The sequence below is a fragment of the Pomacea canaliculata genome, linkage group LG8 (genome assembly GCF_003073045.1).
Source record: "Pomacea canaliculata isolate SZHN2017 linkage group LG8, ASM307304v1, whole genome shotgun sequence".
Lineage (NCBI taxonomy): Eukaryota > Metazoa > Mollusca > Gastropoda > Architaenioglossa > Ampullariidae > Pomacea > Pomacea canaliculata.
In genome coordinates this window covers 10,356,039-10,370,421 of record NC_037597.1, presented here as the reverse complement: position 1 = coordinate 10,370,421, position 14,383 = coordinate 10,356,039, and the positions used below count along the sequence as shown (strand labels likewise).

The 14,383-nt window shown below is 34.8% G+C and overlaps 1 protein-coding gene across 13 annotated transcripts in view; it reads left to right on the top strand.

The window, feature by feature from the left end:
* Nucleotides 1-14,383, top strand: part of LOC112571203 (kinesin light chain-like) — a 44,522-nt gene that overhangs the window by 25,452 nt on the left and 4,687 nt on the right. For 6 of the 13 annotated variants that reach the window (XM_025250044.1, XM_025250052.1, XM_025250048.1 and 3 more), the window contains 8 exons: nucleotides 250-339; nucleotides 1,700-1,799; nucleotides 2,136-2,185; nucleotides 2,630-2,697; nucleotides 3,906-4,014; nucleotides 6,493-6,669; nucleotides 10,303-10,421; nucleotides 11,251-11,289. In XM_025250044.1, coding sequence (XP_025105829.1) covers nucleotides 250-339; nucleotides 1,700-1,799; nucleotides 2,136-2,185; nucleotides 2,630-2,697; nucleotides 3,906-4,014; nucleotides 6,493-6,669; nucleotides 10,303-10,421; nucleotides 11,251-11,289 — 752 coding nt within the window. Of the gene's footprint in view, nucleotides 1-249; nucleotides 340-1,699; nucleotides 1,800-2,135; nucleotides 2,186-2,629; nucleotides 2,698-3,905; nucleotides 4,015-6,492; nucleotides 6,670-10,302; nucleotides 10,422-11,250; nucleotides 11,290-12,469; nucleotides 12,494-14,383 lie in introns of all 13 variants that reach the window. The other 7 variants (XM_025250053.1, XM_025250049.1, XM_025250043.1 and 4 more) reach the window with 6 other exon arrangements.

Here is a 14,383-nt window from a genome sequence, read left to right as displayed (position 1 = left end):
CAAATAGGTCTTTGTTTTCTTCAACCCCCTACAAAACCTGTTGAATTTGCTTGTAAAAAAGCAAAAAATTCTATCAAGTTGTGTGGAAAGACAAATGAGGTAGGTGAAGGGATGCATGCTGCTTTTTTAAAAAGTATAAACTCTTCACTACAGCAGGAAAATGATGCTGTGTAAGCACTGGCTTTTGTTGCGCTTGCTGTCAATTTTTTGTTTTGTATTTTTGTTTTTTCCCACATTTGTTGATTTCAGGTGGAAAAATATTATCTTCGAGCATTAGAAATTTACAAGAAACGGCTGGGGCCAGATGATACCAATGTGGTTAAGACTCAAAATAACTTGGTAAGCCTGATGTTAAAATTGAGACTGGTTTTAGACATTAAAATTGAGACTTTTTTTTTCTCTCTTGATATGGGAGTCCTAAGTTTACTCTTTTGATGCTGCTCACTTTGTACAAGTTAGTTATGCAAAATACTCAAAAAAAGCATCTCATATATATATATATTTAAAGAATAAACTAAAACTTGATGGATAAAAATTTTTTTAATCATAGTTTATATAAGATTCATACATGATATAAAAAGATGTTTGACATTTAAGTGACTTGTCAAAATAGACCTTAAAAATGAAAAAAAGTAAAAAGACAAAGTTTAGATTAAGCAGTCGGATAATTTACTTTCTTCCCAGAATAAGTCTTTTGTGTCAAAAACTTCATGTGAAACAGTGTCATTTGTTACCTTTTTTGCTGTTAGTAGTAGTAATATTCCTATTCATGTTGGCAACTTCTTCTTTTGTCTATGCATGTATCCACATGGAGCTTATTAATAACTACTGGAAGGCTTGTGCAAAGGTGTTGGGTTTCTTTCTAAATTTTCAGTTGTGGCCATTGTCTTATTGATAGGGAGTTGATGTAAAAATATTGAAATCTTAGAAAATGTCTAGATTATTTTGAAAAAAATATTTTGAAAGTAAAGAATTATGGAAAGGGAGGGAGGTGAGTGAACTGATTTGGCTGCTTTTTGTTAGAGGTAAAATATACGTAAAAATAAATTATTTTCATGGATATTTTGGGTAGAAACGTTGCATAAATAAACTGTTTTAAGAATGAATTGGTTCATATTTAGAGACTTTCTGGTATTTGTCTTCAGAAATGTTTAATCTCTGAAGTTTTTGTCATGAAGGTTTTTCTGTGTTGTGGGATTTTTACCTTCTCAAGGAGAGTAGTTGAAGTGAAAAATAAAGATGTTGATTCTGTTATCAGTGATATGTTTATTGCAAACAATTTTGCATGTAGTATAGATTATACTTAGATTTCTGTGCACAGCGCTGCTCTCTGCTGCAGAGGCTGGCATTGAATTGACTGCATCAACTGGAGAGCTTTTCTAATAAACATAAGACCAGGATTCAGAGAGTACAAATGTTGTTAGGCTTAAATATTAAAATATTAAGGGAATCACCAAAGCTCATGAGTCAGCATATAGTATTATTATTTTTTTGTTTTTTTTTGAGAATGAGTTAAAAAGTATGGATATTTTTTTTCTCTGCTACACTTTAGCATTAGGCATAGGGCACAGCTTTACCAATTAGTCAAAATGGAAAAAAATTAATCTGATAAATTAGGCAGAGTGGGCAGAATGCATTTCAAGATGAATGCTTGAATGACTTGCAATGTGAAGACTCACTTGAGGAGGAATTTGTGCAGGCATCAGCATACTTGAAACAAGGCAAGTACAAACAAGCAGAAACACTATACAAAGAAGTCTTGACACGAGCTCATGAAAAGGAGTTTGGAAAAGTAGAAGGTAGGTTGCACACTTCAGAAAAGACTATGTTTAGTAGGCTAGCAGGTGGTGTACAAAAAGTTCATCTCAAAAGTGGGAGTGTACAGGTTGATTCTTAAAGTTAAAATGGAGATAATTAAAAACATCAGTACCAGAACCTAAAAACTAATATTGTTTTAATGTAGACATACCTATTTATTTTTATTAGGATAAAGGGTATATCTAAGTAACAGACTAAGACTTTGAAATGGTCTTCAAGTAAATGAAGATAGAAGTTCACAGGTAGAAATTTAGTAGTATGAGTGCACTTTTGTTTGCAAGGTGAATACAGTGAAATGTATTTTCTATATTTGTCAGGAGAAAACAAGCCTATATGGATGAGAGCTGAGGAGAGAGAAGAAAATAAGGTTGAAACTTACCATTTAATTATTCATTTGTCTCAGATTAAGAAGCAAATCTTGTTCATTTTGTAAAGTTAGTCTTACACATTGCTGACCATTCTGTGACTTAAGAAGATAGGACATCTTTTTTGCAATAATCTGGCTTGACAGAAAACAACTGTTGATGAAGAAAGAAGTGCTATTAACAGTTCTTTTCCATGCTGCAGCTAATACCAAGACACGACTGGCTTGTGAGCATCCTAGATAGATGTAGAAACCAGTTCTTCATTCAAAAAAGAAAAAAAAATTTTTTAAAAGAGAGACTGTAAAACTATATCATCTGATGCAAGTTTATCAAAGACTAGATCTGTACATAGGAGGCAGTTGTATTTGTCAACAGGAAGCATTAAATCTTCTGTGGTTTCAAACACAAATAGTTTTTTTCTTTGATTATTAATTTTTTGGTTTCAGGGAAAGAACAAAGAAGGAGAACCTCTTCCGGACTATGGTAGTTGGCATAAAGCTTCAAAAGTTGACAGGTACAAACTTGATATTTTAACAGTTGTGTCCTCCTCCTCCAGTTTATATTCTCCCTATTCCCATAACTACTCCATCCCAGAATTTGTATTGTCTCGGTCTTGGTTTTAATGCTCATGATCATATCTGTCCTTGTTTTTACACATTCACATGATAAAACTTTGTGCATCTAAATAAGAAAATGCAAGAAGAAGAGTTTGTTTCATTGACCATATTTCAAATTTTCATATTTTTGTAAAATACGAAAGTTTTCCTCTTCAGTTCCTCTGTAGCATCACCGATTATTAGCTTTTCTTGTATGGTTTTCTTATTACTGAGAATGCTCAAAATTAGATCTGTTAGAAACACATCCAAGCAGATATAAGAAACTTTAATAGTTGTATTAAGATGTTCAAATTTCCTTAACATGTCCCATTCAAGGAAGGCTATAATATGCGACTTTGAAGGTAACTATTTCAAGAATTCAACAACTTTTTATTGAATTTTATCAGGTGTATACTCATATTTGCATTTCAGAGGTGGATGTCATGCTTAAAGTGACCCATAGTCATTGTCACAGTCTTGTTTGTGTACAAGTGAAAAATATGGCAGTCAGATAAAGTTCATGGAGTCAGCTTGTACACAGTCTAATGCAGGAGAATTTGCTAGTCGATGAAATAAACTGATTTTAAAATAATCTAATAAAATGAGATACATTGTGTGGGCTGGCAGCATAATATGTTTAATTTTGTTTTTGATTTAATCTACTGGGTATAATCTACATTGATACCAATGTGCACAGAAATTTCTAGCATTTAAAGAAATAGTTAACTAACATGACACAAGGATGAGTCTAAATTGTAATTTAATTTCAAAATAAGGAGAAACAAAGTGCACCTATATTAGTCCATCATAAAACAGCACTTGAAAAATTCAAGGAGAATCATATAGTTGCATTTCCAAAAAAATGTGAACACAGGCTTACTTGGAGGATCAATGCAGTGTCTAGTACTGTAGGCAGTAGATCTAAAGGATCACAGAAATAAATATATACAGAAATAAAACATGAGAATGTAAAACAACTCAAGTGCCTGAAATAGGCTCCAGAATGGTTTAAAAAAAGTTGCTAGAAGTTTTTTTTAGTCTGTCCTAAAGACAATGCCCCTTTTGCTTATTGTGAAGGGCAGCCAGAAAGGGTGACACCACTATGATTGTGGCTTATTCTTTTCAGTTCCACTGTAACAACTACATTAAAAAACCTTGGAGCCCTCTACAGGCGGCAGGGAAAATATGAAGCTGCTGAAACACTAGAAGAATGTGCCATGCGCACCAAGAAAATGGTAAGTTCTTTGAAATTTTGATGACAGTTGAATTTGTAGAGTTCATTTCTCTGTACATTTTGGTCTCTGATGATACCATCAGGCAAGTGTGAGATGCATTCTTTGTGTGTGAGAGGGACTCCAGATCATTCTGAATGTACATGTAAAATGTGAACAAAATGGAGAGAGAGTTTTTAGATGAATATACAAAGACTTTTTCTTTACATGGTTGAGTACTACAGTATGTTACAGTGAATATTGATTAAAAAGACTTTGTTTTAGACACACCTAGATTTCATATAGTCTTTTTGCTACTAATGCTGCCATACCTGTAGAATTTGTCAGGGGTGTTTGTTTTGTTTGTAAATTTCTGAAATTAGCTGAAAATCACTGAACATGGGCTTATGTATAAGAGTGTATGTAAGTCTGCATGTCTTGTGATTAAAAAACAAAACAATTTTGATGTCCAATTAACATAGAGGACAAGAAAAGGCATAGCTACATTTTGGATTTGTATATGTTAAATAGTATTTTTCCCCTACAAATGTTACATTCAGGTGCAAGCTGACTGTGAAATCTGTCTTAAAGTGTCTAGTGTTTGTGCAGTACTTTTTGTTATGTGAGCTTGATGTGCTTGCATTCTATCCAACAGATGACCAATGAATTGTAGAATACAGATTTTTTTTTTTAAACAAAAATCTGCATTGGATCCCCTGAAATTAGTGAGAGATGTGGCTTTTGAGAAAAAGCTGTAATAGAATAGAAAACTCACTTGATGCATATTGAATCTTTATTTGCATTGAAGTGAATTTTCTTGTGTTACTGTTTGTGACTTGTTTTTCAGGGATTTGAAAGATCATAAAAAACCTAAAATGGAAATAAACTGCATTTGGCTTCATTCTTTGTTGGAAAAAAGGCCTTACTAAGAGCTTTTTTATTCTTTATTAAACAATGTGTCTGTTGCTGCTTGAGTCTTAATGTAACCCAAAGGAAATTAAACCCCTTTATACCAAATGGAGCAGACATGTAATATCTTGAGATGACTGCTAGAAGTCAGTTTTTGGACCATCTTAAATGCTGTCAGGATAGGTTCAGTTCTCTAGCAATGCTACTTCATCTGTTTTAGTAGATGTGGTTTGACAGATTACCTAATTGTCACAATGGTAAATAGCTCATAACTGTTGGCAAAGTCACCCCGACAATCATGTGTGCCCTTTCGTCAAGGACAATGGTACATCTTGCTGCTGAAGATTGGGAATTTGAGATACAAGACTTGTTTTTTGAGTCATGTAGGTATTTATTGAAATTCTACATGCACTGCCAGGAAAATATGCTGCTGCTTTATGGAAGCTCTCAGTTACTAGTATTGCTCTTTCTTGGCTTTAAGATTTTGGACATATCACCAGTTAGCTGATACCTTGCTTTTTATCCCTTTAAACCTAAATGTAATACTAACCTCTGCATGTTATCCAGCCACCCACAGAAGTGGATGAGGATTGCTGGGCAGTACCTTTGATAATATCTGCAAATTGTGTTGCTTATTTAAAACAACAAACAGAATAATAAGACATCATTAGTGTCTGTTTTAATTCCAGAGCTTGTGTTTGTATTGGTTTTGTGTGTTGGTGGGTATGTGTGTATTTTTATCTGACATTCCCATTTTCTTTTTCTCACCATGCACAGGTAGTCATTTTTTTTTCTTTGCACCTTAAGAATTATATATTTGAGCTGTTTGTTACCAGTAACCATGTTATTAAACCTACATTTCATTGGATAGCATTTTGATATCTTGAGAGTCTGGTGAGACAAGTGATCTCAAACATTGTTTCATGTTGTAAGAAAATACTTTTTTTGTGAATGTTACCTTTGGCAAACAAAAGCATAGTATATTTTCAAAACATTTTTAGCACACAAAACTTTTTGCTTAAATACGGGAAATATTAAAAAATCCCAGCGTGGGATATTCTATGTTGGTGAAGTGTTTGTAGCACCAATAAATGGTAAAGTTTCAAAAAACAAGAAAAAAAAGAAAAGAAAAAAGAGCTAACATTGTGTTCAAGTTTATTACCTCTGCGAACAATTTTACTTGAAAAATTTAATTTAACATGTGTAAAATTTGTAATTTTTTTTCTTTAAGCTAACAGTTAAATCTGTTAGTAGCAGAAGACATTTAATGTTGTTGGAATATTCTGACCAATCTTCATTTTATTTATGAACCAAGTTTTGGTTCTGCTAAAGCTTGACCAACAAAAGTAGATAACAGAGTGAGAATTGTCATGTGTAGATGTTATGCAAGAATACAAGACCTGCAAGACTCTTAAGTCAGGTGTAACCTTTTTTGAATTTTAACTTAATCTTGCTCAAAATAATCTAAATAATGAATCGTTGCCAGGAGTAGCTGTGTATAATAGATCAAGTAATTACCAAGACTTTGAATTAAATGAGGGAGGGTCATCACCTGACTGACCAGGCTTGCCTGTGGTCTTTGCGTCCTCTTAGGGGCCTGCGGACATGGTCCGGCACACCAAACTAACGGAGGTGGTAGTCAGTGACTATTCTAAGGACAGTGTCCCCAACAAAGACCCAGCGGCGCGCAGGCGCTCAAACTCCCGCGACCGGGCGCGCCGCGATTCAATGGATAGTGTGTCATATGAAAAAATTGACACAGGTGATGAAGTGAGTATGGCTGTTACATGGCAAGGGTATGGGGTGAGTATTTCAGTGCCCTTAGCCTGTGCTGTTGTAGCACAGCACTGCACCGCACCACCCTTGAAAGCTTTCCAACAATGTTGACACTAAGCACCAGTCCCCAGTTCCAGCTACATGTATCAGATTTTTCCTCTTTTTATTTTTTGGGTTTGATGTAGGTGAACCTGGTGTAGACATGATTATAAAAATTCGTTTTATGATGTTACTATTCCCAATGCATTTTCAAAATTGTTTAATTTTAAATATTTGCATTATCTATATTAATTTCACAAATCTTTTCCTGCTTTTTGAATCCCTACTCCTTTTAGCTTTCCCCGCTCTCTTTTTAGTTCACATATGATTTCTCCATTTCATGACCAGTATTATACAAGCTTGTTCCCAGAAGTAGAGAAATACTTGAATTTACTTTAGGGGAAAAAAGGCTGCATAAAACACAATAATTTTCAGAAATGCAAGCAGAGTACCATAGCCTTGTTCTGTTTGACCTTTCTGTCCTACACTATGATGGAGATGGTTTTGTGTGATGTGTTGGAAGGTTTTCAGGAGCTAGAGTGTGCTGTATCTTATTAATTGGGGCTGTTAATAGATTTCATTCTAAGCGAAATCTCTGCTCAACATGCTTCCATCTAATGTTGTGTAGAATCAGCTGAAAAGTTGTTTATGTTTTTTGTGTTTTGTCTTCATTTTATTTACTTCACCTTTTCTTTAGGATCTTTCATCTTGTTTTCCATTGGCAGCAGCAATGTTCTTCTATAACTGTTTTTCTGACCTAAACAGTAGATGTGTTTAGAATCCTAGTCCTACCAATCTGAGAATTTCATATGAATATTTCAGAGTTTAAAATATGAAATTGTTAAATGCAAAACAAACAAATAATAGTAAAAAAAATATGCTTAGTGGAGTTAAAATGTTTCTTTATCAGTTTTTCCATTTTAATTAATTAATAAAAAAAAGTACTGAAAAAGTACTAAATATTAATTAATAAATTTATAAATATTAATTAATAAATTTATATTTAGTACTTTTTCAGAAGCCATGAAATCTTCCCTCCCTTCACTCTTTTTTTTTTTTCGAAAGACTAATCCATCAAACATGAAATGTAGTTGCTGCAGGATAAAACATACTGCTCTGATTAGAGTGGTACCAAAATCTACTGTTCATTTATTTAACACATTTTTAGGCAGGTGTTGTGGATAGGCTGTGATTAACACCCCATCTAAACCTGAAGGTGCACTCATAAGCCAGTTTGCTACCCTTGTAGCACAACATAATTTCCCTAGTTTCGTCAGTTTTGGAGTGGGTTGTCTGACTGTATAAAATTAGGGAAGGTATGGTAGTGAGGGAAACGGGCACTGCCCTAAAAAACAAACCCGAAGAAAACGACCTTAAAATAGACCTTAAAATAGTCTTAACTCTCCCTATGGCTGAAAGGTCTACCGTTACTCAAAGCACTTTGCATACACATACGTGGAAGCACCCACTTTCAGGGCAAGCACTAAATGCACCTTCATACAACAAAAACACACATCCTTCCAACTTTTTGGTTAAAGCAACTATAATTCTTTTTTTATTTTCTCTATGTGAACACTAGTGGATAGTTTTGTTCCGTATTTCATCCAATTAGCAGCTATGGCCAGTAACTAACTATGAAGCTAATGTCTCAAATGATGCACATTTCAATTTCTATATTTCTGGAGTATCTGAGAATAATGATCAGACTAAAACTTCATTTTCATTGAAAGGACAAAACTTATTTCATTTAGTCTGCTTTGAATAAAAACTTGTTGTTATTACTGCTATATAATGGTGGTATCTCTGCAAATTCTTGGCATCTTTCCTAAAATAGTCTGTAAATCTTTATCGGCATTGCTTGACTAGGTGGAAACAGTGTTTTAAAAAGTAGGCAGCATACTTTTGTTTTGCTGAAAAAGGATATACAGTGGAACCTCTATTAACGAACTTAATCCATTCTGGAAAGATGTTCGTTATCCGAAACAATTTTTTCCATAAGAAATAAAGGAAATAGATTTAATTGGTTCCCAGCCACTGTTGACTCGCTAATATTTGAAAGTTACAGGCTATAAAGGTATTTGTTTTAATGAGAACAGTTATAATGAAATATAAATGGAGTTAAATAAACATAAAAACATTAACGAAAGCATTTAAACATCAGAAACACTTGCCGTTTTGACGGCGTGCTTGGAAGCAGGTTTGGGGAGGAAGGGGTGGAATTACTGCTTTGATTCCCCCTCCATGAGCACACATGACATAAAATCGGGGGTGACGTCCCTTTTCTGTAAATTTGAGGTTAAAGGAAAAAACTTGTCCAGTGTCTGTTCCTTCTGCCCTTTTTGTAAAACTCTTCGGTAATACATCACATATCCGACAGACGCATGCCACCTTCATACTTTGAAATCATTTCCTTTTTCAATTCATTTGTAGGCCTCTTCCTTGTCATTACCTCACTACTATTGCTCTTAATCTTCTTTGGAGCCATTATTGAGGATTATCTTATTAAAATAAAGCACAATAATCACTAAATAAGAAGGATGCGCATAGATAAGGAACAACTGATCGTAACTGTGTCTCGAGCGCGAATGATTACATGCTGGTCAGTCACGTGTGGTTCACGTGGCTGTTCGTTATCCGAAATTTTGTTTGCTATCCAAGACAAACTTTTAACGAAATTTTTGTTCGCTATCTGAAATATTCGCTATCCGAGGCGTTCGCTAACTGAGGTTCTACTGTACAGATTTTTTAACAACATACATGATTAAAAGATGATTTTCAGCTCAATTCTCGAGCATGTATACTTTTGAAATAGCTTATAACAGAGGTGCCCGACCTACGGCCTGCAGGCCACATCCAGTCTGCAAAGGTGCCTCATCCGACCCGCTCATTTTAACCAGACACAGCATAATTTCATTTGTAACGTCATGATTCTGGCAAAACCGCCATGTTCTGGCCCGCAACATTTTATATCATGTCCAGTGCAGCCCTCAGGCAAGAAAAGTTTGGGCACCACTGGCTTAGGATAACTGAAATTTCCTTGTCCTGCTTTTAGGACCCTGACTTCTTTCTTCACCATCATTATATCTTGATTATTTCTTAGCCCCTTCACATCACTTTTAAAAGTTGTTGTCTTTGATGTACAAGTGTTTGATTCAGTTGCTTATTGATCACTGCCTTGTTGGGTTACTGCTGTGCTTTCTACTTGCTTATCTCTTTACTTAAATTCATGGACTCTGTAGTCTTGCTATGATAAAAAAAAGGAAAATATTATTATTAATATAGTAGAAATTTATACGGTATAAGAGTAACCCAAACTGAGAATCTTGTGTGCCTCTCTTGAGGACAATCAAAGGAACAACTGAATAAAGAATGTTTTATCAATGTCTTTAATAGGATTGCACGTAGAGCAGTAACCCAGTTATCTCCTTGAAGTGATTTTGATTTCCTGTGTTCCAGTGCATGTATAATATCTGCTGATAGCTATATGAATTTCTTTTTACTTCCCTTAACTCTCTGCTGATCCCCATGGGCCATAGTACCAGTGCCACAACTACCTCATTGCCTGTTGTATTGGTTTGACTTATGTAGACTGGCAAAATGAAACGCAGTGGCTCGTTTTCCAAACTGAGAGCTTCCATAAAGCGTAGCAGTGCTAAACTGGTCCAGAAACTCAAGGGGAAAGGTCCCACAGATGAAAACTCTGGGAGGTAAGGCGATTTCCCACTAATGCATTCATTCCTAATGCATCATTCTTTTGCTTTCATTCTATGCTGTCTCATCTTGCTGCTCATTGTGTCTGTATTTCTGTTGTGTTTAAAAAGATACATGCAAAGGTGTGGAAAATAATGCAGCATGCAGTATTAAAACTCATTTTAGAACTGTTTTTAGGGACTAGTCATCAACACAGAGAAGGTGTCATCAACACAAACATTGGGACTGGACATGGATAGGCTTAGGTTTTCGACCTGTGAAGAACACTAGTTAGGTGTATCTTGTGTTTATGCATGGTGATTTGAAGTCATGAATCTTAAAAATGGAAATCTGTGTTGACTCAGATTTGGAGAAATAGTATCTTGCACTAAGTTACTAGCAAAAACTTGTGGGCCCCACTGTTCCTTTAAATGTTGCTAAAGTCTTGTAAAACCAACATTTTCTATTTATATTTTTTAAAATAACATTATTTTATTCTCTAAATCTTTTAAATTATAGATGAGGCTTCTTTTTAGATTGTTTTTCAATAAGGAAATGCACACAACATTTCAGCAACATTAGAGAAAAGGTCAAACAAAATATAGGAGAAAACAGAGACAAGTAGCTGGTGTCTTTTTCATTCACCACATTTTATAATAATTCAGTGCAGCCATAGGAGAAGAAAAGTAAGATTGTGATTGATGCTGATGGTTAAAGTTCAAATACGGAAATGAAGAAGTGAGGGTTTAATAGATGATAATTGGTCGCAGTTCTTCTAGCTATATGGAAAATGTAGTATGGGGTGCTTGCATTTATTGCTTTATCTGTGTAATTCTTTGTTGCAAGTTTTAATTGGTATTTGCGGGGCTATTATGGAAATGAAAGGTCAGTTAAGTACATTTTTTTTTTCCTTTCCAACCCCTGAAACCAAGCATATGAAAGCCCTCTACAGTCATGTGTCGCTTAATGACGAAGATGTAAAAAATGTGTTGTTAGGCAATATTTTTATATGACTAGTATAGCAGTAGGTTTGTTTACAGGACCACCCTGGTATATATGGCCTATGATGAACCATAACATTTCGTTATGCAGCGCATGACTGTATTTGCTTCCCTCACAGGAATATGCAGATCCTATATCAAAGATTTATATAGTGATTGTGGTGTTTGTATATCTGCAGACGTACATTTGTATATGTGTAAGAGTGTGTGAGAGAGAGATCATGCATGCACGTGTGCTTGATGCCTTCCAGACAATTTCACTGAAGAGTTAATAGATATATATAACACCTTCGAAATTCTGCCCTCTCCCTTCATGTTTACAATTCTCAGAAATGTGTATTCACTGAGGTTTCTTTATCTTGACCTTTTCTTGTATGAGAAATAGCTTCCTACTTGTGTAATCAGATAAGGTATTACAATAATATTAGTCTTTATCTTGACCTATCCTTATATGAGATATAGCTGCCTACTAGTGTAATCTGATAAGGTATTACAATAATACTAGTCTTTCTTTAAGGAAAAAAATAATCAAGTGTAGGCAAAACTTTTTTTTAGCACAAGTAGCAGAATTGTACAGGATTTCAGCCTTCTAAAAAAAATATTAATTGGATCCATTTTTTGATGGACATGTCTTGCATAATGAGCAATTGTGACTATAATACCAAATGCCATGTAACCTGGTAATGAACTGCATATTTAACATCTTGAGAATGAAAGAGTATTACGGGTAAAGTAACTGAGATTTTTCAGTCCATAGTTCTTTATTGAATCATCTAAATTCTAAGTGCTTTCCTGTGTGTGGGAGTGTATGTGTGTATGTGCGAGTAAATTTCTGCATGCTTGCGTGCATTTAGGTGCACATGTCTGTAGGTGAGGGTGCGGTGGTTGCATTTTCAGTGCATGCCCATGTGCACTTGCTTATGCTTGCACACAGTTTTGAATTTATATGAGTATATGGCATTGTCCATTGCACAAGACAATATGTGTGAAATTTCTTTAACTTTTTGGAACACTTTTTGTTTTTCGTGTGAGTCAAAGTGTCTTTCTGTCCTGACTTTTTCAAGCAAAGACTGGATTCCGCTGGAAAGGTCAGTGTTGTGATACCTTTCGCAAGTTTCTCACAACTTATCACTGCCACTATGTGCTGTTGATCCTGCTGCCTTCTATTGGTCATTTTGCTGGTTCTATCAGTATCTTAGTAACTAGACCTTAGTTATCTTGGAAACTGTATTTGTACATACATTTAGAAAACAATGAATTTATCATTATATGCAATATGATTTCTAATTGTAAACTGTTGGGTATTAAGCACTTCAAAAGAAATTCCTAAATTGTTTTTTAGTGTTAAAGTTTTACCATTATGACTTAGTTTATGAATTTTTTTCTAATCAGTGTGAATTCTTGTAAGAAGCAGATTTGAGCCTTAGTCAAGACAAACAAAATTTCATAAAACAGTGCGAGCAAGTGGGCTGTGGGTAGGAGTTGGAAACCTTTGCTGGGAAAACAGTTACAGTGCTATAGTAATGTATGTGTGTGTGGGGACTGACCTTTGGAAAATCTGATATAAGACTGATGCAGTCTTATCCTTGGAGCCTCCACTTACACATCTTTGGGTTTCTGTAATAATAATCTACTTTTATTGTATTATGTACGAGTATGAAGGTGAGAAGAAGATAGTGGAGTAGCCAGAGCACTAGTGTGGAAGGTTGGAGGATTCCACACTAGGCTGTTTGATATAGTCTGGTGCAGTGAATGCTCTTGAATGTATCTGACTCCATAGAGAGTTGTAGAACATAAGGCAGCCAGGGAGAGGAGAAGGGCACCACCCTCAATTAGAAGGCCCCAAGAAAAGTGCAGTCCCTAACGCTTCACTCCCGGCAACACAAGTCACAGGCTACCTTCACCTTACTATTATGAACATTTTCTCAGCTGCCATAATAATAAATCAGTACTTAGTATATCACAAAAATAACTCAGCAGTTATCTTTTAGGCAATGCAACAATAGCTGCAGTCTGTGCATAGCACATTGCTATGGAGAGAATGACAGATGAGGCAAGCATACAAGTATGTAGAGATATAAATGTACTTAGAAGTGAAGAGTTATGAACAAAGGTCAGGAGAGAACAGTTTGAGTAAACTTTTAAATTTAAATGTTTGGGATAATTTATTTAATGAGCAGTCCTGATAAACTAAACAGTAATTGTTGGACCATGAACACATGCTATTACTTTATACTTAAGCAAGATACTTAAAGGTGCTGCAAAACAAAAATGAAAAGACCAAGAGAAGCAAGTCAACAAAGTTGTGTAGGCTCTGCAAGAGATAGCTTTTTGTCTTTGTGCATAAAAAATACTTGCAGGATCTAGTTATAAAACTGCATGTTCACTTGCTTGTAGTTGCTTATTACAAACGCTGCAAAAATGCTCCAGAATTTTTGAAAAGGAAGTCTTCGTGTATCATTATTACGCATGAACTCTTGATAGCATAATGCATTTAAGGGATTGCACAGTATAATCATTTTGAATTAGAAAATGTATGAGTTTTTCATTGCAGTATATTATCTTTTATAATTGACAAGGTACATTAATGTTTCTTTATGCCTTTTGTGTAGAATTAGTGTTTGTTCATTTGCAGTTTTGTTGAAGTCTTTGGCAGTTCTATTCTCTGTCCCAGATAGTCTTGCTATACCTTGTTTATGATTTGAACTGTATATAAATTTGATAATGATTAAGTAGTTATGAATAGTAATCTGGCTTAGTTTGTTGCTGAAGCTTTCCATCTCTGATCATTAACAGTATCAGATCAAGTATAGTGATTTTACTTGTGAGGGATTATGAGCATTTCAATGTTTGTCATTCCCTCATGTATTAATGTTCCACTGTTTCCTTATCTTGAAAGTATATTTGATTTTTAGCTTTACCTTTTTTCTTTTTACACACTCAAACTTCAGTGATTTTTGTATATACTCAGTTTACAG